At 41.8% G+C, this 18,506-nt stretch overlaps 2 protein-coding genes across 5 annotated transcripts in view; one reads left to right on the top strand and one right to left on the bottom strand.

Annotated features, from left to right (window-relative positions):
* The window catches only part of LOC146462554 (mediator of RNA polymerase II transcription subunit 8-like), a 41,797-nt gene extending 40,403 nt beyond the window's left edge, over window positions 1–1,394 (bottom strand). For both annotated transcript variants that reach the window (XM_085085287.1, XM_085085288.1), the window contains exon 1: window positions 1,387–1,394. The gene's annotated coding sequence lies outside the window, so the exon portion shown is untranslated. The remainder of the gene's footprint in view (window positions 1–1,386) is intronic.
* The window catches only part of LOC146462553 (KICSTOR complex protein SZT2-like), a 79,536-nt gene that overhangs the window by 22,181 nt on the left and 38,849 nt on the right, over window positions 1–18,506 (top strand). For 2 of the 3 annotated variants that reach the window (XR_014857062.1, XM_085085262.1), the window contains exons 22-36: window positions 154–204; window positions 314–463; window positions 1,946–2,063; window positions 2,415–2,827; window positions 3,828–3,906; window positions 4,935–5,201; window positions 6,201–6,447; window positions 8,288–8,800; window positions 9,170–10,110; window positions 10,623–10,830; window positions 12,105–12,233; window positions 13,512–13,779; window positions 14,771–15,097; window positions 16,409–17,170; window positions 17,919–18,018. Coding sequence is in view for 2 of the 3 variants with exons in the window: in XM_085085262.1 (XP_084941388.1) it covers window positions 154–204; window positions 314–463; window positions 1,946–2,063; window positions 2,415–2,827; window positions 3,828–3,906; window positions 4,935–5,201; window positions 6,201–6,447; window positions 8,288–8,800; window positions 9,170–10,110; window positions 10,623–10,830; window positions 12,105–12,233; window positions 13,512–13,779; window positions 14,771–15,097; window positions 16,409–17,170; window positions 17,919–18,018 (4,573 nt within the window). In the remaining variant the exon portion in view is untranslated. The remainder of the gene's footprint in view (window positions 1–153; window positions 205–313; window positions 464–1,945; window positions 2,064–2,414; window positions 2,828–3,827; window positions 3,907–4,934; window positions 5,202–6,200; window positions 6,448–8,287; window positions 8,801–9,169; window positions 10,111–10,622; window positions 10,831–12,104; window positions 12,234–13,511; window positions 13,780–14,770; window positions 15,098–16,408; window positions 17,171–17,918; window positions 18,019–18,506) is intronic. The other variant, XM_085085263.1, reaches the window with a different exon arrangement.

Raw genomic sequence — 18,506 nt, 5'->3', positions numbered from 1 at the left:
GTAATCACTTTGGTTTTGGTTTTACGACGCACCAGTGAAAATAGCTTACATGTATTTGATCATACAGATATTTTGTTTTTGGTCCCAAGGCTGACGAAGAGTGAATGTCTGAAAGAGTAGCTGAAGCCTTTTTTTTGTTATCGACTTTTGTAGGCAAAGGTGGATGCATTGTCACAGAATTGGACTTGTCCTGGAACATGATGTGTAAGTCTTTTGGATAACGTATTCATACAATTGTTGCACTTAGCTTCACTTTCATAATGAGGTTTCCAGCAACTCGGAAATCCCTTTTTAAAATGTTCTATTTTTGCAGCCCTTTGCCAAAGAATCTTCATCTGCCCATGGAGAATGATCGGTCGAGTGCAATTCAGTGTCGAGTAGCGCTAAGTTCACTCAACTCTTTGTACAGAAACTGGAGTTCGTTTGTATTGTTGGAGAACCATTCTTACATTAAATTCATCAGGTAAGTAATATGGTGAGGTATGAAATATGAGTGAAGGATACAAACGAATGTTGTGCCGCTGGTACTAAGGACACAAATTATGGATCAGAGAATTAACTCTGCAGTGTTTGTTAAAGTGAACGCATGAATTTCCCACAGAGCGTTTTCTCTAGCCTTCGTACCTACAAGAAGCCCGTTTGTAACCTTCACATTCACAATGCCGCTATTACCACCAAAATCACCCCCGACTTGCTCCCGACTGGTCTCGTAGCTCAGTCGGTAGAGCCTCGTAGCTCTGTCGGTAGAGCCTCGTAGCTCAGTCGGTAGAGCCTCGTAGCTCTGTCGGTAGAGCCTCGTAGCTCAGTCGGTAGAGCCTCGTAGCTCTGTGGGTAGAGCCTCGTAGCTCAGTCGGTAGAGCCTCGTAGCTTAGTCGATAAAGCAATGGACGATCAAATTCGGAGGTCGTGGGTTCGATTCTCGCCCAGGTCGAAGATCGTTTTCTTTGTCTCGTGCGATCTGCTATTTCCTTACTAGGGCTAACGCTCAGTTGGAAATTCATAGATTCACTTTAGCACTTTAACATACACTGCCGAGTCAATTCTCTGGTCCATATCCATCATTTATGAAATATGAGTGTCATGCTTTTTTCAAAGCGGCGAAGACAATGAAAAAATGAGGCGTTTTAGAGGTAAACTACATCGGTGTCCCTAAAGATGTGACTGAAGTACTTTACTTTTTAGCAAAGTTAGTGGACGGAATATTTAGTAATTTAATCAGGATATATTAGCCTGACAGTAGAGAGATTTAGCATCGCGTTTACGTGAAACGGCAAACGTCACCTTGCCCCCGGCGTTTCACGTTTCAAGTGAAATAGCGTGAACGTTTTCACTCTAGCTTCACTTGTCTAATTTTGCGATTTTCGAGGAAGCTGTTTTGCGACTCACTGTGGTGGTGAGTTCATGAAGAAAAGTGCAGTAAGGAGTGAGTTATGAAGGATTTTTAAACTTGAAACTTAATTTGCCCTAGTATGATTTGCTGGAAAAGTTATTGGGGTACTTGTTTTCAACAATATAGGAAGAAATATATGAAGAAATACTTACGTATTTCTCACGTAGACGGCAAACGCGAAATAGCCTGTTTTCACGTAGAAACGACAACCGGCAAACGCGAAAAATGGCGGGAAAATCGTGATCACGTGGTAATTTTTGCCGTACGCGTTTCACGTATACGCGATGCTAAATCTTTCTAGTGATGTTGTGAATTAGCAGGAAGTGACAGCTTTACACTTTGTGAGGCTTTGAGAATGGAAGGAATATATAAAAGTATGTTGTTAAAGTAGTTAGAAGCTACCGTGAAAAATCACTATAACAAACCGAAGTATAAAAGTTAGCGAGAAGTCTGAAATAATGCTAGTTGATTTATCGCAATTCTGCTCTATTTATTTACTTGTAAAACACTTTCTGTGTGCCATGTTATCAATGATTTTCACTCCGTTTCATACAGCAAGAATCCTGAGGAAGCCCCGTTCTCGTTCTGCATCGCACGGATCACAGTGCGAGGTCCCTGCATTGTCATCAAGGTAGCTTTTCTTGGAGGATGCCCTGGGAACATTCGTCATGAGGTCAGTGGAAACAATTTAATTATTGTTCGAAATTTGGGTGGTATATTTGGCGCCTAAGTGGGGGGGGGGGGGGGGGGGGGGGAGGATCCATGTAGTGGGTTATATGGTGAGGCTCCGCCCAAAAGGGGTACCTTATATTCCGGGGAGCGTGGGGAGGGGACAGGGGCCTGCTAGGTGTTATTGACATTAAACAAATTACTTTACTTTACTTTACTTTATCAATATTTCGGAAGATCCCTTCACGCAAACTATTTAACATTTGGGTTAGCTGTATTAAGACTCAGTGTATGGGTACTTCACCCAGAATACTCGAGACGTTACAAAGTTTTATTTCCCATATCTTTACATCAGCTTGTATCAGAACTAAAGTCCAAGCTCTCAAAGATCACAGCTCCACTGGGTGGGAACTTCAAACCACCAAAAACTCAAGCCAAAGTGAAGAACCTTCAACGTGTTGCGCAGTTGTCAAGTCAGCGATCGGCGATCGAGAAGCCCTGCTCGATCATGTACGACAAACCTCTAGAAAGAATCCTTGTTCGCTATGAGAGAATTCCTGAAGATCTGTTTACTCCATTCCCGGAGCAGCCTCACTATTCTGTGTACCCTAGTTTGACAGGAGTGTACGCGCACCGAACGAACGAGAACCACATGAAGGTGCTGTGTCAGTATTTGCATCATCATCGGTGGATTTGGACCATGCAAGATGAAGGCTCGCCTGCTGTGAGTGCGGAAGACGTTGCTAGAGTTCTGTCAACACTGACAAAGTAAGGGCACGTTCTTTTCAGACTGTTTCAGAATACACTTACAGTCAAACCTGTGTTAGAGCGGTTTTCAGTTGAGTGTCGAAAGTAATTTCGCGTTTGCTTTGGTTTTGCATTACTACACTCTGTGATTGGTTAACAAAACTCGCGCCACTTTCTCAACCAATGGGAATCCAAACCAAAACCAATCGTGTTTTGGCCGCGCGCGTTTTCCCGCGCTTGGCGCCAGTTAAATGCATTTGCTTCGAATTCTGATTGGCTCGTTGCGTTGTTTACATCTGTTACGATTGGCCGGAGTAATTACTTTGGTTTTGGTTTTACGACACACAATTGTAATCCGCTCTAACAAAAGAAATTCTCATATCTTGCCTCCATACTTTTCTTATAAAAGTACTGGGGGGAAGTTATTAAAAAATCAAGAAAATTCACCTTGGGTGATCATATCCTTAATTCTCATGACCTCAGGGGTTGAACAAGCATTTATATTACAAGGAGAAATTTGATGCTGATCACTTTTAGGACTTAAAGGTTAAGCGGTCACCCTCGAGGAATGGCTTAGTGACCGCTTATATTTGAGTATCCTGAAACCTGAAATTCCTTCGATCTTTGTAGAAGAATCCTCTTCCCGATTTTTCAAGGAAAATCGAAAGGATCTCTGCTTATAGGGTAATGATATTTGAGTGGTTTCCTTTTACAAAGTGACGGTTTAAAACAGGTCAAGACAATAGTAACAGCTCTTTGGGACTAAGTAACGGGTGACCGCGACCGCTTAATAGAGGTGGCCTCTCAATAGAGGTCAAAATTACAGTAATTAAGGGAAGTAATTTTCAGGATTTTGGTAACTGACCGCTGAATAGAGGTAAAAATTACAGTAATGAAGGGATTTGCTTAAAAGAGGGTGACCAGTTGATATGGTGCCGCTTAATACAGGTTCGACTGAAGGTACATACAGCGTGTAGATGAATATTTTTATTTCTAACTGTTGTCAAACTTGAATTTCCAGGCTGCGACTACAGGAAGGATACAACTTCGTGAACAACAGTGCAGGAATAATTACCATGGCAAAAGAGTTAACCGTTAAGGTACATAAATATGTTTAAAAAAATTATGGCTGGCTCCACATGAGTACGTTTTCCTCGAGAAGCGTTTTGAGAAAGGCTGAACAAGTTGTCAGCAAGCTTGTTCAAAAGCTGGTAACGAAACTCGTTAAAGAAAAACTTGGCGGAACACGAGAATATAAAAGTCGTAAAATGGAGACTTTTTTACGGTTAAAATGCTTGTGTGCACGTAGCTTAAGGAATGTTTTAGCCCAAGAGTCAGCACACTTGGAGAGACGTGATCCTACGATCTCAAATTTTTTTCCAGGGACAAAATATCTCTTTAATCTTTTACCCGTAATGTCGAATTACAAATTCTCCAATTTTTTCCCCATACTTTTCCGATAAAGTACTGGGCGAAATTATATGGAAGTAGCCCATTTTTCCGTTCCAACTTGTAATTGGAACGGAAATTACCGTTTTATTTGCACGAAATTTCCATTCCATTTTGTTGGCTTCGTGGGCCATATCATGAGATTGCAACTTTGTAATCAAAAATGAGGTTTTTTTCTAGAATGGAAAGGAACGCTTTTCACTTGTTATACAGAAAGTGAAAATTTTGGCTAAACGAAAAGTGTCCAAGGCTTTTAACTATTGAGAGGGGAAATATTACGAGAATTTGCTGTCATTTCAAACCCAAAAATGTTTGTCTGTCAACAGAAACAAACAAAAAAAATTGTCTAGTTTTGTTATAAATTATCTGACCCCAGTGAAATACTGAAAACTGTCGATTAGTGTCTCTGCCCAGAGACAGAGTAGGTCGGAATGGATTGAAACTTGAGAAATGTTAGGGTAACGTTTTTCAAGTTCTCGCATTTTTGTTTCCAAAATGCGCTAGAACAGATCACGAGTTGTTCCTCATTTCAAGAATTGAGTTGATTTCTTTCCTCTCATTCTTCTAGAATTATGTTGTAGCCATGTGAAAGTCTTATTTCACCATTTTTAATAAAAGTGGTCGAAAACCCCATGACACTTCCCCTTTAAAATGAAAGCCGTGTCTGTTTCCTTGGTAGGACCACACCAAAGACCACGACCAGTTCTACTCCTGCATCATTCAGTACGTGCTATTCCCGCCATATCGTCGGCCTTCTGAAGGAGATCGAGCGGAGGAATCTGTTGCTGACTGGGCCATGGAAGGAAAGCCGTCACTGGGGAAGACAAAGCGAAAGTTTAACATGGTTACTGAGGTCTGGGCCGAACCTCAGTTTGGCACCTTGACTGTTTTGAATTCGGAGCTTAAATACCTGGAAGGACTGCAGTACAATCAAGTTCCACATGCGGTGCGTTAAGGCTTTACTGTCAGTTGTAGCGTAATAAACAGTCCCATGGTAGGATACTCCGTAGCCGTTTTTGTTGGAATGGTCACACAGTCCACGGACTCAAAACTTAGAACCGTACAGAACTTGTACAGTATAGTAAATAGCACCACAGGAAAGTACTACTCAGTAGCTTTCATTTGAATGATCACACTTTAGGATTTCATCCACAGGCTCAAAAGTTAGAACCGCCCCGCCTTGTACAGTATAATAAACAGCACCACAGGAAAGTACTGCTCAGTAGCTTTCATTTGAATGATCACACTTTAGGATTTCATCCACAGACTCAAAAGTTAGAACCACCTTGTACAGCATAATAAACAGCACCACAGCGAAGTACTTCCAGTAGCTTTTATCTGAATGGCCGGGTTTTAGCACATACTCTTAAGGACGGTGCCTACTATTGTTACTGCGCATACGTTCTGCGCATCTCGAGATACTCGGGTTTCCTATGGGCGGTGCCTGCTAATACAGGAATATTTTTGCGCGGTTTAAAACTATGCGGAGAAAGCAGAACTTAGCAAACGCTTTTGGTATCTCGAAATTAAATTGGGGGTAACCATGCATTTTTCAGAGATAATTAAGCTTCAATTTAGGAAAAAATCCCATACATTGCTTCATATTTTGGCGCTTTTAGAGACATTATTGCTTTTAAAATTATCTCTGAAAAATGCGTGGCTACCCCCAATTTTCGTTTTGGATTCCAATAGGCCTTCCTAAGATCTGCTTTTCCCGCGTAGTCATAAACCGCACAAAAATACTTCGATATTAGTAGTCACCGTCCTTAAGTTAAATACACTTTGTACAGTCAGCACAGTAAACAGCACCACAAGGAAGTCTTGCTCCATAGCTTTCAAATGAAAGGTTTCGTTTTAGGATTCCATAGACTTTACACGACTTGGAGTAATGATTGACAACTGCAATATGCCATTATTCCTATGGTCTCTGTGTCTCTGTTTCCAGATCTTTCAAGTGGATGTCAAACATGTATCAGCGCTCTTAAGCTATGATCATCTCTGGGCAATGAGTGACGATCAAACTGTGACCACCCCCCAGAGAATTGCCAAGGTGCCCAAGGCGGACTCAGCCTTAATCCACAGTAACTGGGTAGTGGAGCAAGTTCCATTTCCTTTTGATGTAATTGGTCTGCTACCTAAGACTCGTCAAGTGGAGATGGTGTTTTCGTCCCTGATCGAGTCATTGCCGCAAGGTATTCATGTGCTTGTGGAAGTTCAATAGCCTTATTTCTTAGATTTTTAACCCGTTCATTCTCAACGGGAAATGCCATATTTTTGTAAAACGGCAACTATGAACCCCTCTACCAAATGAAATTGAAAGGTTTTACTCTGGCACTGCATAAACCATTCAAGGAAAGACAAATATAGAAATAACAGATTAGATTGAAGTATCCAAAATGAAACAGACGAACAAACAAACAAACAAACCACTTATATATCATTTCTCGTACATACTGGGTATACCGCTAAATTACAGCTTAATTTGTAGATATCAGTACATAGTTTCGTCCCAGATGTTGACTTTATTTAAAGTATTTAAAGTGTAACAGGAACAAGTTTCAACAAATGGAGGGGTGGTTAATCATGTCTAATATAGGAGGGGTAAGATTTTATGCTTCCAATGTACAGATCTCTCCCAGATCTATTTGCTGTCCAAATGTTATACGACTTGACCCAGTATTTAGCAAGTATATAATGATCTCTTGTGCCATATGGCACTCTTGGGAGAGAGTGGGTTTAGCCTCTCTTTCTACCGAAGTCTGCGACACATCTGCAATACGTAACTGCGAAGGTCGTCTTTGATTCCCGTCATCTTTCATAGGTTATTTCTAAATTTAAGGACGGTGCCTACTAATACCGAAGTATTTTTGTGCGGTTTATGACTATGCGGGAAAAGCAGATCTTAGCAAGGCCTATTGGAATCCAAAAAGAAAATTGGGGGTAACCACGCATTTTTCAGAGATAATTAAGCAACAATATCTCTAAAAAGCGCCAAAATATAAAGCAATGTATGGGATTTTTTCCTAAATTGAAGCTTAATTTTCTCTGAAAAATGCGTGGTGATCCCCAATTTTCTTTTGAGATACCAAAGGCATTTGGTAAGTTCTGCTTTCTCCGGATAGTTTTAAACCGCGCAAAAATATTCCTGTATTAGTAGGCACCACCCATAGGAAACCCGAGTATCTCGCGATGCGTAGAGCGTATGCGCAGTAACAATAGTAGGCACCGTCCTTAAGGGGTTAGTTTCTGAAAACACTGTGGTGCTGCGTCGGTGCGGAGTGGAAACGAATGTTTATCAGCAGCGTTGATAAGGTAATTACGCCACTGTAAAGAGAATCGAGTGCTGACGTTTCGAGCGTTAGCCCTTTGTCAGAGCGAATGGATTCGTCGGACATTCGCTCTGACGAAGGGCTAACACTCCAAACGTCAACACTCGATTCTCTTCACGATGACCAAATTACCTTTTCAACTCTGTTGATAAAACCAAACTTTTACTTCAAAATTTAGCTTAATTGAAACTTTTTTGATTAACAGTTTCAGAATTCTTTAAGGAGGTTGCCTACTAATACCGAAGTATTTTTGCGCGGTTTATGACTATGCGAGAAAAGTAGGTCTTAGCGAGGGCTACTGAAATCTAAAAAGAAAGTTGGGGGGTAAGCACGCATTTTTTTTACAGATAATTTAGGGACAAATATTCTAAAAGCAGTAAAATACAAAGCAATGTATGGCGTTTTTCCCCAATTGAAGCTTTGTTATCTCTGAAAAATGCATGGTTACCCCCAATTTTCTTTTAGTATACCAAGAGTACTTGCTAAGTTCCGCTTTCTCTGCGTAGTTTTAAACCACGCAGAAATATCCCCGTATTAGTAGGCACCACCCATAGGAAACCCGACTATCTCGAGATGCGCAGAACGTATGCGCAGTAACAATAGTAGGCACCGTCCTTAAGAGATGCTGAAATCGTTGAATTAAGAAGTCGTTAAATCTTCAAGAAGAAACCTAGCCAATGACTTCAAGTTATCAATTTCTCAGTTCCAGTTGACAACAGCGATTCGCCAAATGAGAATCTTTTCAAACTTCTGCTGGAGAACATGGAACGCCGTTTGAACGAGCGTGAAGTCACCCTAACGGAATCAGACTGTCAGCGATTCACGCAGCATGTTCAGAGTAGGAACCGAAATGGCATCCCTCTCCCATTCCCTGAAGAATTGTGCCCAGCTGAAGAATCTGGCAAATCTCCATCGCAAGAAGGCAGCAGAGATAAAAAGGCAAGGAACAAGAATGCCTCTTCGATCAAATGGAGGTGTTTCATCCGCGCCGTGACCGCAATTGGGTCCGGTCGGCTCATTCTGACGTTTCTGCCTGCAAGCTTTAAGTATGTGAGGCTCATGTGTCGGCACGGACGCAGTAGGAGCTCTAGCACGGGGAGCACTTCAAGGGGCCCGCAACATGGACCTGAAAAGGGTCCTATAGGAGCCAAACAGGAAAGTGGTGAATTTAAAGTACAGAAGCTGAGTTCTTCGCTGACACAAGGCTCTGTGGAAGGTTTGTTGTAATTACTATGAAACCAAAAATGGTTTTAACCACTGTTTCTTTTTGCATTTGTTCTTGAGTGCAACATAGTAGCCATACATGTAACATGACGGGCATTACTGCTTATCTGAATGTTCGCAACCGACTCGAAAGAACCACCTTGTTCAGTGTAACAAACAACACCCCAGGAAAGTTCTACTCAGTAAGTTTGAGTTGAATACTGACCGGTCACGTTTTAGGACTTTCTCACAGAAACCATCTCTTAAAGAATTGTAAACATCATCACAGGGAAGTTCTGCTTTTAAACGAAGTTTGACCCTTGCGAAGGAAGGAGCGTTCTTAATGAAAAACATAATGAATTCACCTCTTTGACATTTGCAGATAGCAGCTTAACTCCGACACCAACACCGACTGTGGGGAGAGATGAAAGTTCATTTGCATTCATTCGGCCAACTGGCGACCGTCCAACGTCTGATGACCAAACGTCCCTGGAATCTTCTGAAGGAAAACCAAAGCTTGTGGCGGGCAACGAAGATGAGAGGAAAAGTGTAACTTTTCAGGAGAATGCCACATCCATCAATGACGAGTCCGTATTTCATGATCGTGCTTCAAATGAAGACAGTGATTCTTTCAATTTTAGTATTCCTATTTATTGTTATGACTGCCCCATGTCAGCCCTGATATCCATACCTGACAACAAGTCTGATACGGAGGTGACGTCAGAAGAGGCAAAGAAACGCGAGGACGTCTTCCAAGATTTTACCCAGTATGCAGCTGCCATTATTATCGATCCTTTCAACTTGGATGAGGTTCCCAGATCTTTAGAGGGCCGAACCAAAGGTCGGTTTGGTTCTTCCAAAGATCTTCTCCTTCACTGCAGTGCCGTGCATGATTTATTCTTTCGTAGCTTTGTATCGTCAACATTTTCAAGCTTACAACGTGGACAACAAGTAAGCATGCGAGACGTTCATTCAGCGGTTGATGCGTGTGAGGAAAACTTCCTCGAAGTAGACATCACAGAGTTTATCCGCACTCTTTGTGGGCATAATGTCAAGAACAATTCAAGTGAAGAAGCGTTTAGACAAGCGCGAATCAGTGAGGAGCTACAATCGGTTCCAATTTCCCTGCCATTGGTTGTTAGTACGGAGGAACGTGTCAAAGACCTGAAGAACACTTTGTTTGGCGATTGTGAGTCCGTTTCTGGACTCCACAAGTCCATCACAGCCAAGTTCATGACAATACTTGGTAGATACTTCAAAGCTGTGCCTCCCAGCGGGGAGTTCTTCTTTTACTGCCCGCAGCTATCTGATGGACCCAGAAAGGTATCACCATCATGACGTGTTTTGTTGTGTTTCGCTAGATCCATTTTCAGCAGTGTTTACCTACCTAGTAATTCAGGTGGGTAATTACCTATCGTAGGTAATACCTACGATAGGTAATTACTACTACTTAGGTAATTACTAATAGAGCGTTTTTCAGTTGAGTGTCGTAAACCCGAACGCAAAGTAATTACCGTGACCAATCACAACAGATGTAAACAGCGCAATGAACCAATCAGAATTCGAAGCAATGGCATGTAACCGGCGCCAAGCGCGGGAAAACGCGTGCAATCGTGTCGCAGTTGGTTTTGGTTTGGATTTCCATTGGTTGAGAAAGTGGCGCAAGTTTTGCGTAGTAATGCAAAACCACAATTCTTTCCAATTCACGCTTTGTCGCTACTTTTCGTCTGTCCTCCAACATCGAAACGTAAAAATTTGCATCAAGTGATCCTTGACCTTGGTTACTCATCCTACATCACCTTCGTAACCATAACCTGTTATTCCTGTTTTACCAGTCTGTTCCCGAGTCCTTCTCCGAATCTGAAACAAATGACGCAGACCAAGTCGCTGAGGATGAAGACAGCGACATTGCATCGGATACCTTTGATGACGTTGACACAGGCATCCTGATAGAAGATGATGGATCTTTTCCTCAATTTAATGATATGGAAGATGAGTTGTCTGATTTTGAAAGCGAGGGCGGCAGCAGTAGCGAGTTTGAAGGTGATATAAACTTGTTGTCGATTATTCTTTTATCTTCTTCCTTCATTTGTCTTACAGCTTGTTTAAAACACGAGCAGCAGTGTTTTATCAGTTTTAGACCCGATAAAACACTTGCTGCCAGTTTTTTGGACGGCTTCAAAAATATTCCTGGAAAAGCGTGTGTCAAGAGAGTTCATAACAATGATGCTTTTGTGAACGTTGGAAATTAGCATACGAGAAAAACATTAAACACCGCATACTAATAAGGAGGAGGTTTAATCGGGTTTTAAAAACACTGCACGTGATGTTTTATCGACCATTTGATAGGTCAATGGGCTTATGAATTATTAATGAGTTTTTGAAGCGCTACCATAAACTCTTGCACACTTTCAAAGAGTTTTGAATTGTGTCAAATTGTCATTAAAACTCATATTAACTCAAGTTAACTTTCGCTCTTGTTTATTTGGGCATTAACCCTTTAAGCCCTAACATTGATCAGTATCAAATTTGTCGTTGTAATATTAATGCTTATTGAACCCCTGAGGTCATGAGAATTAAGGATATGATCATCCAAGGGGATTCTTGACATGTGATAACGTTTCCTCAGTACTTTTATAAGAAAAGTATGGCAACAAGATAGGAGAATTTGTTCTTTGATATTAGGTGTTAAAGGGTAAAAATGATATGATCTATAGACGGCGTGGCTCTAACGCAACATTTTTGTGTTTTAGCCGATCTCAATTCCGTTTAATCTTGCGATGAAAAGTGGAATGCAACCAGCTATAACTAAATTTTTAAGACAGTTAAAAGAAGGCGTTATGGAAGGTTTTGCTTCTTTTTGTTCAGTTTAGCGAGTGAAGCGTAACAGACCCTTCTCCAAAATGGCGCCGGGCAACAAATTTGAATGAGTTAAAATTGAACTGAATGAAAAACTGATACCAGCACCGGAAATAGCACCTTTACTTTAGTAACCTTTCAGAGTTGCAGTACATTAGGTGTTATATCAGCTTAAGAAATGTAAGATGAAATTTGACAAATTTACAGACGTTTGTATGACTGGGGTATACGTCATACCCCCAGTCATACAAACGCCTGTAGATTTTTCATTTTTCATCTTACATTTTCTCAGCTGATATTACACCTGATATGCTGAAACTTTGCAGGGTTACCAAAGCAAAAGTGCTCTCTCTAGTGCTGGTATCAGTTTTTAATTTGAACTTATTTGAATTTTCGGCCGCCATTTTGGAGAAGGGTCTGTTTTTGTTAACAAAAATTTCCCTTGCTTTGATAAACAGGAGATGCCGAAGATGACGAACGTTCCAAATCACCACTTTTCCTACAACTCACCTGTACTCTGAAGGACCGAAGTAGCTACGGACAACCCATGACACCTGTCTCCATCAGCACTCTGCCTGTTTGCTTAGGTGAGGACTAACTACGGGATTGTTACAAAAGGAAACATAATTGAAGTGATGAAACAATGTCAAACTACGCATTGTCAATCAATCATAACTAAGCTACTATTATAGGGTGGTCTCTCCTTTCGCTTCGCTCGAAAGATGAGTGTTCGGCAGTCAGTCTGTGGTTGTGTTACTAGGTCGGTCGCGTCTCTTGTGTGAGGCTAGACTGATCCTGGATTTGCATGCCCGGCCACATACGGTGCAGATGTGTTCAAGAATAGTTGAAGGTAGAGAGGCGTTAGCCTTTCGTTGACCACGTCTTACTTGTAGTTCCGCAACTCTGATTTCCTCAAATGTGTGGACAGCCTTGTGACAAGTGGTTCTCCAGGCAGATCTGTCCTCTGCCAATGCCTGCCAGGTGCCAAGGTCCATCTTGCAGCTTCTGAGATTAGATTCTATAGATGCTTCGAAACAGTTCTCGACTACTATAGCTGCTTTCGAAAGTCTGGGAGGTGGTAGGTGGCGTGGTCTAGAGGTTAGAGCGCCAGACTGGTAATTTGAAGGCCCTGGGTTCAAGTCGTGCTCTGGCCACTTGGATTTGTTTCACAGTAGCCCCGTTGTCAAATCCAAGGCCTTGCTTTCAGTGTAAATAGCCAATTGGTTTGCCTCCCACCAGTTGGGATTTTTAACAATGTTATGTTCAGTTTATATATTTATTTCCCTGATTTATAGTGCCCCCAATAAGCGCTAGAGTGCTAAAAACTTCGACACTTAAATAAAGTCCTTTAATTTAATTTTTTAATTCATGTCAAACTTTGGATTGACAGTAGGACATATTTTTCACCCCGTTTATGGTCTTTTTTTATTGTTTAAGCGCTACAGTGCTAAATACTTTGACACTTAAATAAGACGTTCCGCTATAAAAGGACAAGCCCCTCCTTTATTTCACACCTTTGTCGGCGTGAGATGCAAATTAAGACGCTTTTTAGTCGTCGCAAGTTGTTAACTCAAGAACCCTCTGCAAAATATGCCTGAAAATATTAGAATATCACCACAACAATATAAGATATCGAGTTCTTATTTGTTTAACAAGGGTCGTTATGAAAACTAAGCCAATTTTATCGGTAAAAGCCGAAGAAAAAGACCCATGTTTGTCAGTTGTTTGCGCTCTGTTGGTTGATTGACAACTGAAGGTGAGAATGGCCAGGCCAGGCCCCTTTTATATCGGAACTTCTTGTTTAAATAAGGTCATTTAATTTAATTTTTTAATTTTTACCCAACTGTATTTTTCTTTTCTCGCAGGAGAAATAATAAAGAAGGTTGAAGATGATGAAGAATTCCTGGACCCCTTCAGTTCATCCGTTCGTATCACCCTTGATCTGATCTGCTTGACTCTGTCACCAGAGCCTGATTACTCCATTCTCAAGTCCTCGGCCCGCAGTACTCTTTCACGCGTAAATTCATTCTCTAGTACAAGCTCTCCTATGTCGCTTTCTCCTCAGGACAAACGGTCTGGCCTGTTTGATTACAGGCGGCAAGATTCCAAGGCCACCTCGCATGACATTGATGGGTAATCCAGCTCCAAGCTGAGAATTTTTTGCTTTCTATTCTCTAGGCGATTTACGCGGTAAGACTTTGTCGCATGCGACAAGCTTACGACAGGCTTACGACACGAATTGTCTCGTGTAAATCAAACCTACAACCTGGCTACGACTGTCGTGTACGTCCCAAAAAATGTCGTAGGATTTTAAAACATGACAATCGTAGGTATAGACAATGTTGAGTGACGAGAGTTGTGTGCGATTTTTTGCATGCCGCGAGCAGCGCGCGCTCTAGAAATCGCCTGCGACAGTCGTAAGCAAAAGTTGTACCGTCTAAATCGGCCCTAAGAGTACCAGACTTGATTTTGCCAAGTCTTCTAATGTTTCCATTTGGCAGAAATTGCAAAGCTAAAGAGACACGGAATGTACTGCTCGGTAGCCAAAGTGTAAGGTTTCATTCTAAAATTTTCTCATGGGTCGAAACAAGTCTTTTTTTTTTTGTTAAACAATCATCGCTTTTGACATGATAATTACGATTGTATCCCTTCACGGTATATAACGCCAAGATCCAACAGTCAGTGTTTGCAAGTCGTTAGAAATTCAATTACCTGACACGCTATTCGTTACTATATCTGAGTGGTTACTTTTACAAAGTTACCGTTTAAAACAGGCCAAGACAGTAAAAACAGCCCGTTGGGATTTAGTAAAGGGTGACGCGGCCGCTAAATAGAGGTAGCCTCTCAATAGAGGTCAAAATTACTGTAATCAAGGGAAGTAATTTTCGGGACTTTGACAACTGAATGCTTAACAAAGGGTGACAGCTTGATAACGGTTTCGCTTAATACAGGTTCGACTCTACAATTTTATCATTGGCTAAAATAGAGTTAACGGTTTCGTCTTAAAGTATCAAAAACATGGCGAAAATAGCATTTAAAAGTATAAAAAACATTTGGTTTAACAATAACTAAGTTTTAGTTCAGTTAAACACTTTTACTTAAAATGTTTTTTATTCATTTCCAGAAGTGAAAGCTTGGATCCCCTTCACGGGCTTGTCCACGCCCAACGCCACGCAGTGAATATCACTTGTGATGCCATCCGCTGGCTTCTGCACGACGAAATAGTTTCCGAACTGCGCCATATTGGTCCAGTCACTACAACAATGCTGGAGAAAGTGGAGAGCCATGTTAAGCAGTCCGAAGATCATCCTTCCTGTATTTCCCGTCTTGTTCGCTTGCAGTTTGTTTATGGCGCTGAGCAGAGCTTAGAGCTGTTTGTGAAAGAATTTGAAAAAATGAACTTGCCGGAGTACTTGCTTAACAATGTGGAAAAGTACTACTATTTAACCAGGTATTTTGATGGGTTCACAATAATTTAAGATCTCCTAAGTTTGCGTGCACATTCCGTTCAGTAAATGTACGGTCACAGACAAAACTTTCCTAGTTCCTAGGTCTCTGTCTGTCATCTCGGGTCACGTGGCCTCGGTTACGTCACCGAAATGAATTGATCGCGAGGGCCTGGGAGAAAGCTGTATAGGGACTAGGCAAGGACAAAACTAGTTGTAACAAACCAAAATTATGTGCACATTATTCCATCCCCTGGAATAAACCGCAAACAAAATTGTAGAAAAGCTTTGTTCCGTACTCAACCCCTAACTACAACATAACCGTCTCTCTCCACTCCCCCTAACTCAAGTTGTTTTGAAGGTTTAAGGATTCTTGGGGCCTCTTTTTGGTGGTGGAACAGCTTTGATAAATGTTTGCGTGGGGGAAGGGTGCGAATTATTGACGTATGAATTTTAACTGTAAAGTTTGAAATTCTTCTAAACGTCTTTACAGTTTTGTCCAACCTGGTAGTTTGCGATTCATTTACTTTAGATGTATAGACTTTTGTTGTAGCTGGAACAAACGTCTATTTAAAAATTAAGTTCCCATTTATAGTGCACCCGGAATGAATGCTTGATGCTTGAATGACAGTCAGTCAGTCAGTCTGTCTGTCTGTTTGCCTGTCTGTCCCGTCTCTCAGCCAGTCAGTCAGTCAGTCAGTCGGTCGGTCGGTCAGCCAGTCAGTCAGTCAGTCAGTCGGTCGGTCACTCAGTCAGTCAGTCAGTCAGTCAGTCAGTCAGTCAGTCAGTCAGTCAGTCAGTCTGTCTGTTTGCCTGTCTGTCCCGTCTCTCAGCCAGTCAGTCAGTCAGTCAGTCGGTCGGTCGGTCAGCCAGTCAGTCAGTCAGTCAGTCAGTCGGTCGGTCACTCAGTCAGTCAGTCAGTCAGTCAGTCAGTCAGTCAGTCAGTCAGTCAGTCAGTCAGTCAGTCAGTCAGTCAGTCTGTCTGTCTGTTTGCCTGTCTGTCCCGTCTCTCAGCCAGTCAGTCAGTCAGTCAGTCAGTCGGTCGGTCAGTCAGCCAGTCAGTCAGTCAGTCGGTCGGTCACTCAGTCAGTCAGTCAGTCAGTCAGTCAGTCTGTCTGTCTCTCAGCCGGCTGGCCAGCCAGCCAGTCCGTCAGTCAGTCAGTCAGTCAGTCAGTCAGTCAGTCAGTCAGTCAGTTATTTAGTTGGTTGGTCATTCCGTCAGTCATTGGTTGGTCGGTCTATCAATTCTAGACAGTCTAGCAGTTCTTCAGTATGTCTGAATAATGCATTCATTTTGTTTTCAACTTTTCATTTAGTTTCGTTGAGAAGCAGGTTGCCTATGGTTCGCCAGTAGCTCTTGATGTGAATTCAAGCGATCCATCTAAAGAGGATCACCAACCACCAGATGAAGAAAATGATGTACGTGGTGCAACAACTCCAATTTCTGGACCAACCAGCCTTGAGAAAAGCGAGCAAATCGAAGCAGAAGCTGTTGTGAATGCTGAAACAGGAGAAGCGGAAGAGAAGAGTATGCAAGATCCGAAAACCGCGGCAGTAAACGATGGTCTGTTGGCTATATACTCAGGCAAACAACATACAATTGTGCAAGAGGAAGAAAGCAATGATTCAGAGACTTCCCTGGGACCAACAACAGTCACTATTAACGTAGAAGAATACCCCAGGGATATTCCAGATTGGGAAAGCACCCCGCCTACTAAACACCCGCATCTTGGAGAACACCCCAGGGAGATTCAAGATGGGGAAGGCACCTCACTCTCTAAACACCCGCATATTGGAGAAGTAGGGAAACAGCAGCCTCTTCAGGGTGAGCCAGTCACCCCTGTTAAAGACAGCTCGTTTACGTCTTCAGCCGGCAGCACCCCTGTAGAGAAGCTCATCATACCTTCAGCAGAAAGTAGCATGGCTGAATCCAGCAGCACCACGGCAGAGGATGTGGAAGAGGACAGCGGCACACCACGTCAGGAAGAACTGAGTCCCAGAATGGCAGATGAGTACCTACAGTTTTGGCTTGTGATGAGAATATTTGATGACAAAGTGACGATCTTCTTCCATCGAAGGTAAGTTAGCAAAAGGCTATGTGATTAATAAAGAGCACTTCATAACACTTCGACTTGGCGTTCATTTTACACTTCAGGATTTCATTTACAGACTAAAACGTTTGAGCCACTTTGTACATCATACTAAACAACACCACAGGAAAGTGCTGCTCAGTAGCTTTCATTTGAATGGTCACACTTTAGGATTTCATACACAGACTCAAAAGTTAGAATCACCTTGTACAGCATAATAAAGAGCACCACAGGAAAGTACTGCTCAGTAGCTTTCATTTGAATGGTCACACTTTAGGATTTTGTCTACAGACTCAAAAGTTAAAATCACCTTGTACAGCATAATAAACAGCACCACAGGAAAGTACTGCTCAATAGCTTTCATTTGAATGGTCACACTTTAGGATTTCATACACAGACTCAAAAGTTAGAATCACCTTGTACAGCATAATAAAAAGCACCACAGGAAAGTTCTGCTCAGTAGCTTTCATTTGAATGGTCACACTTTAGGATTTCATCCACAGGCTCAAAACTTAGTATCACCTTGTACAGCATAATAAACAGCAGCTGTAAAGAAAATACGTCTCACCAGTTTTCATGTCAAAGAACAGCCTTAAAGACTTTTTCTTCAGTTTGAAATATTGTAATTGTAATGTCATTTGTGGCGAACTCATTACACTGCAGCTTAAGTTTATAAACCGCTTATTCATATCACATTTTCGTAAATATTAACAGCTTTGTTTATGTTCACACACAGAGAGTCTGATGATCCTAATTCGTTCTGTGCATCAAGAGCCACTGGTTTAGTAGAGATGGTCACCAATGCTATTCATGAAAAATGCCGCATTGTTAACCAGGTACGTTTTCGTCCAGTTTTAAGCCGTAGTATTGTTGTCATAGAGCGGTTTCCAATTGAGTGTCGTACAACAATAACCAAAGTAATTATTCTGGCCAATCGCAACAGATGTAAACAACACAACGAGCCAATCAGAATTTGAAGCAAATACATGTAACTGGCGCGAAGCGCGGGAAAGCGCGTGCAGCCAAAACACAATTGGTTTTGGTTTGGATTCCCATTGGTTGAGAAAGTGGCGCGAGTTTTGTTAACCAATCACAGAGCGTAGTAATGCAAAACCAAAGCAAAAGCGAAAGTACTTTCGACACTCAATTGAAAACCACTCTATATTTGACAAGGTAGGTTTGGACTTGTGGTAAGCATATAAGGAGCAAAAACAAAGGAATTAATCGTTTGGCTTACGCATGCTTTTCCGCGCTGCATCCCAGTTGCACCTTTTTTTTGTCGATTTCGTATTACCAGTAATTAATTTCGCTATTTTCATTTTGT

Source organism: Pavona decussata, unplaced genomic scaffold (genome assembly GCF_977016875.1).
Source record: "Pavona decussata unplaced genomic scaffold, jaPavDecu1.1 SCAFFOLD_186, whole genome shotgun sequence".
In the NCBI taxonomy this organism is placed as follows: domain Eukaryota; kingdom Metazoa; phylum Cnidaria; class Anthozoa; order Scleractinia; family Agariciidae; genus Pavona; species Pavona decussata.
This window is presented reverse-complemented; position numbering and strand designations above follow the sequence as displayed.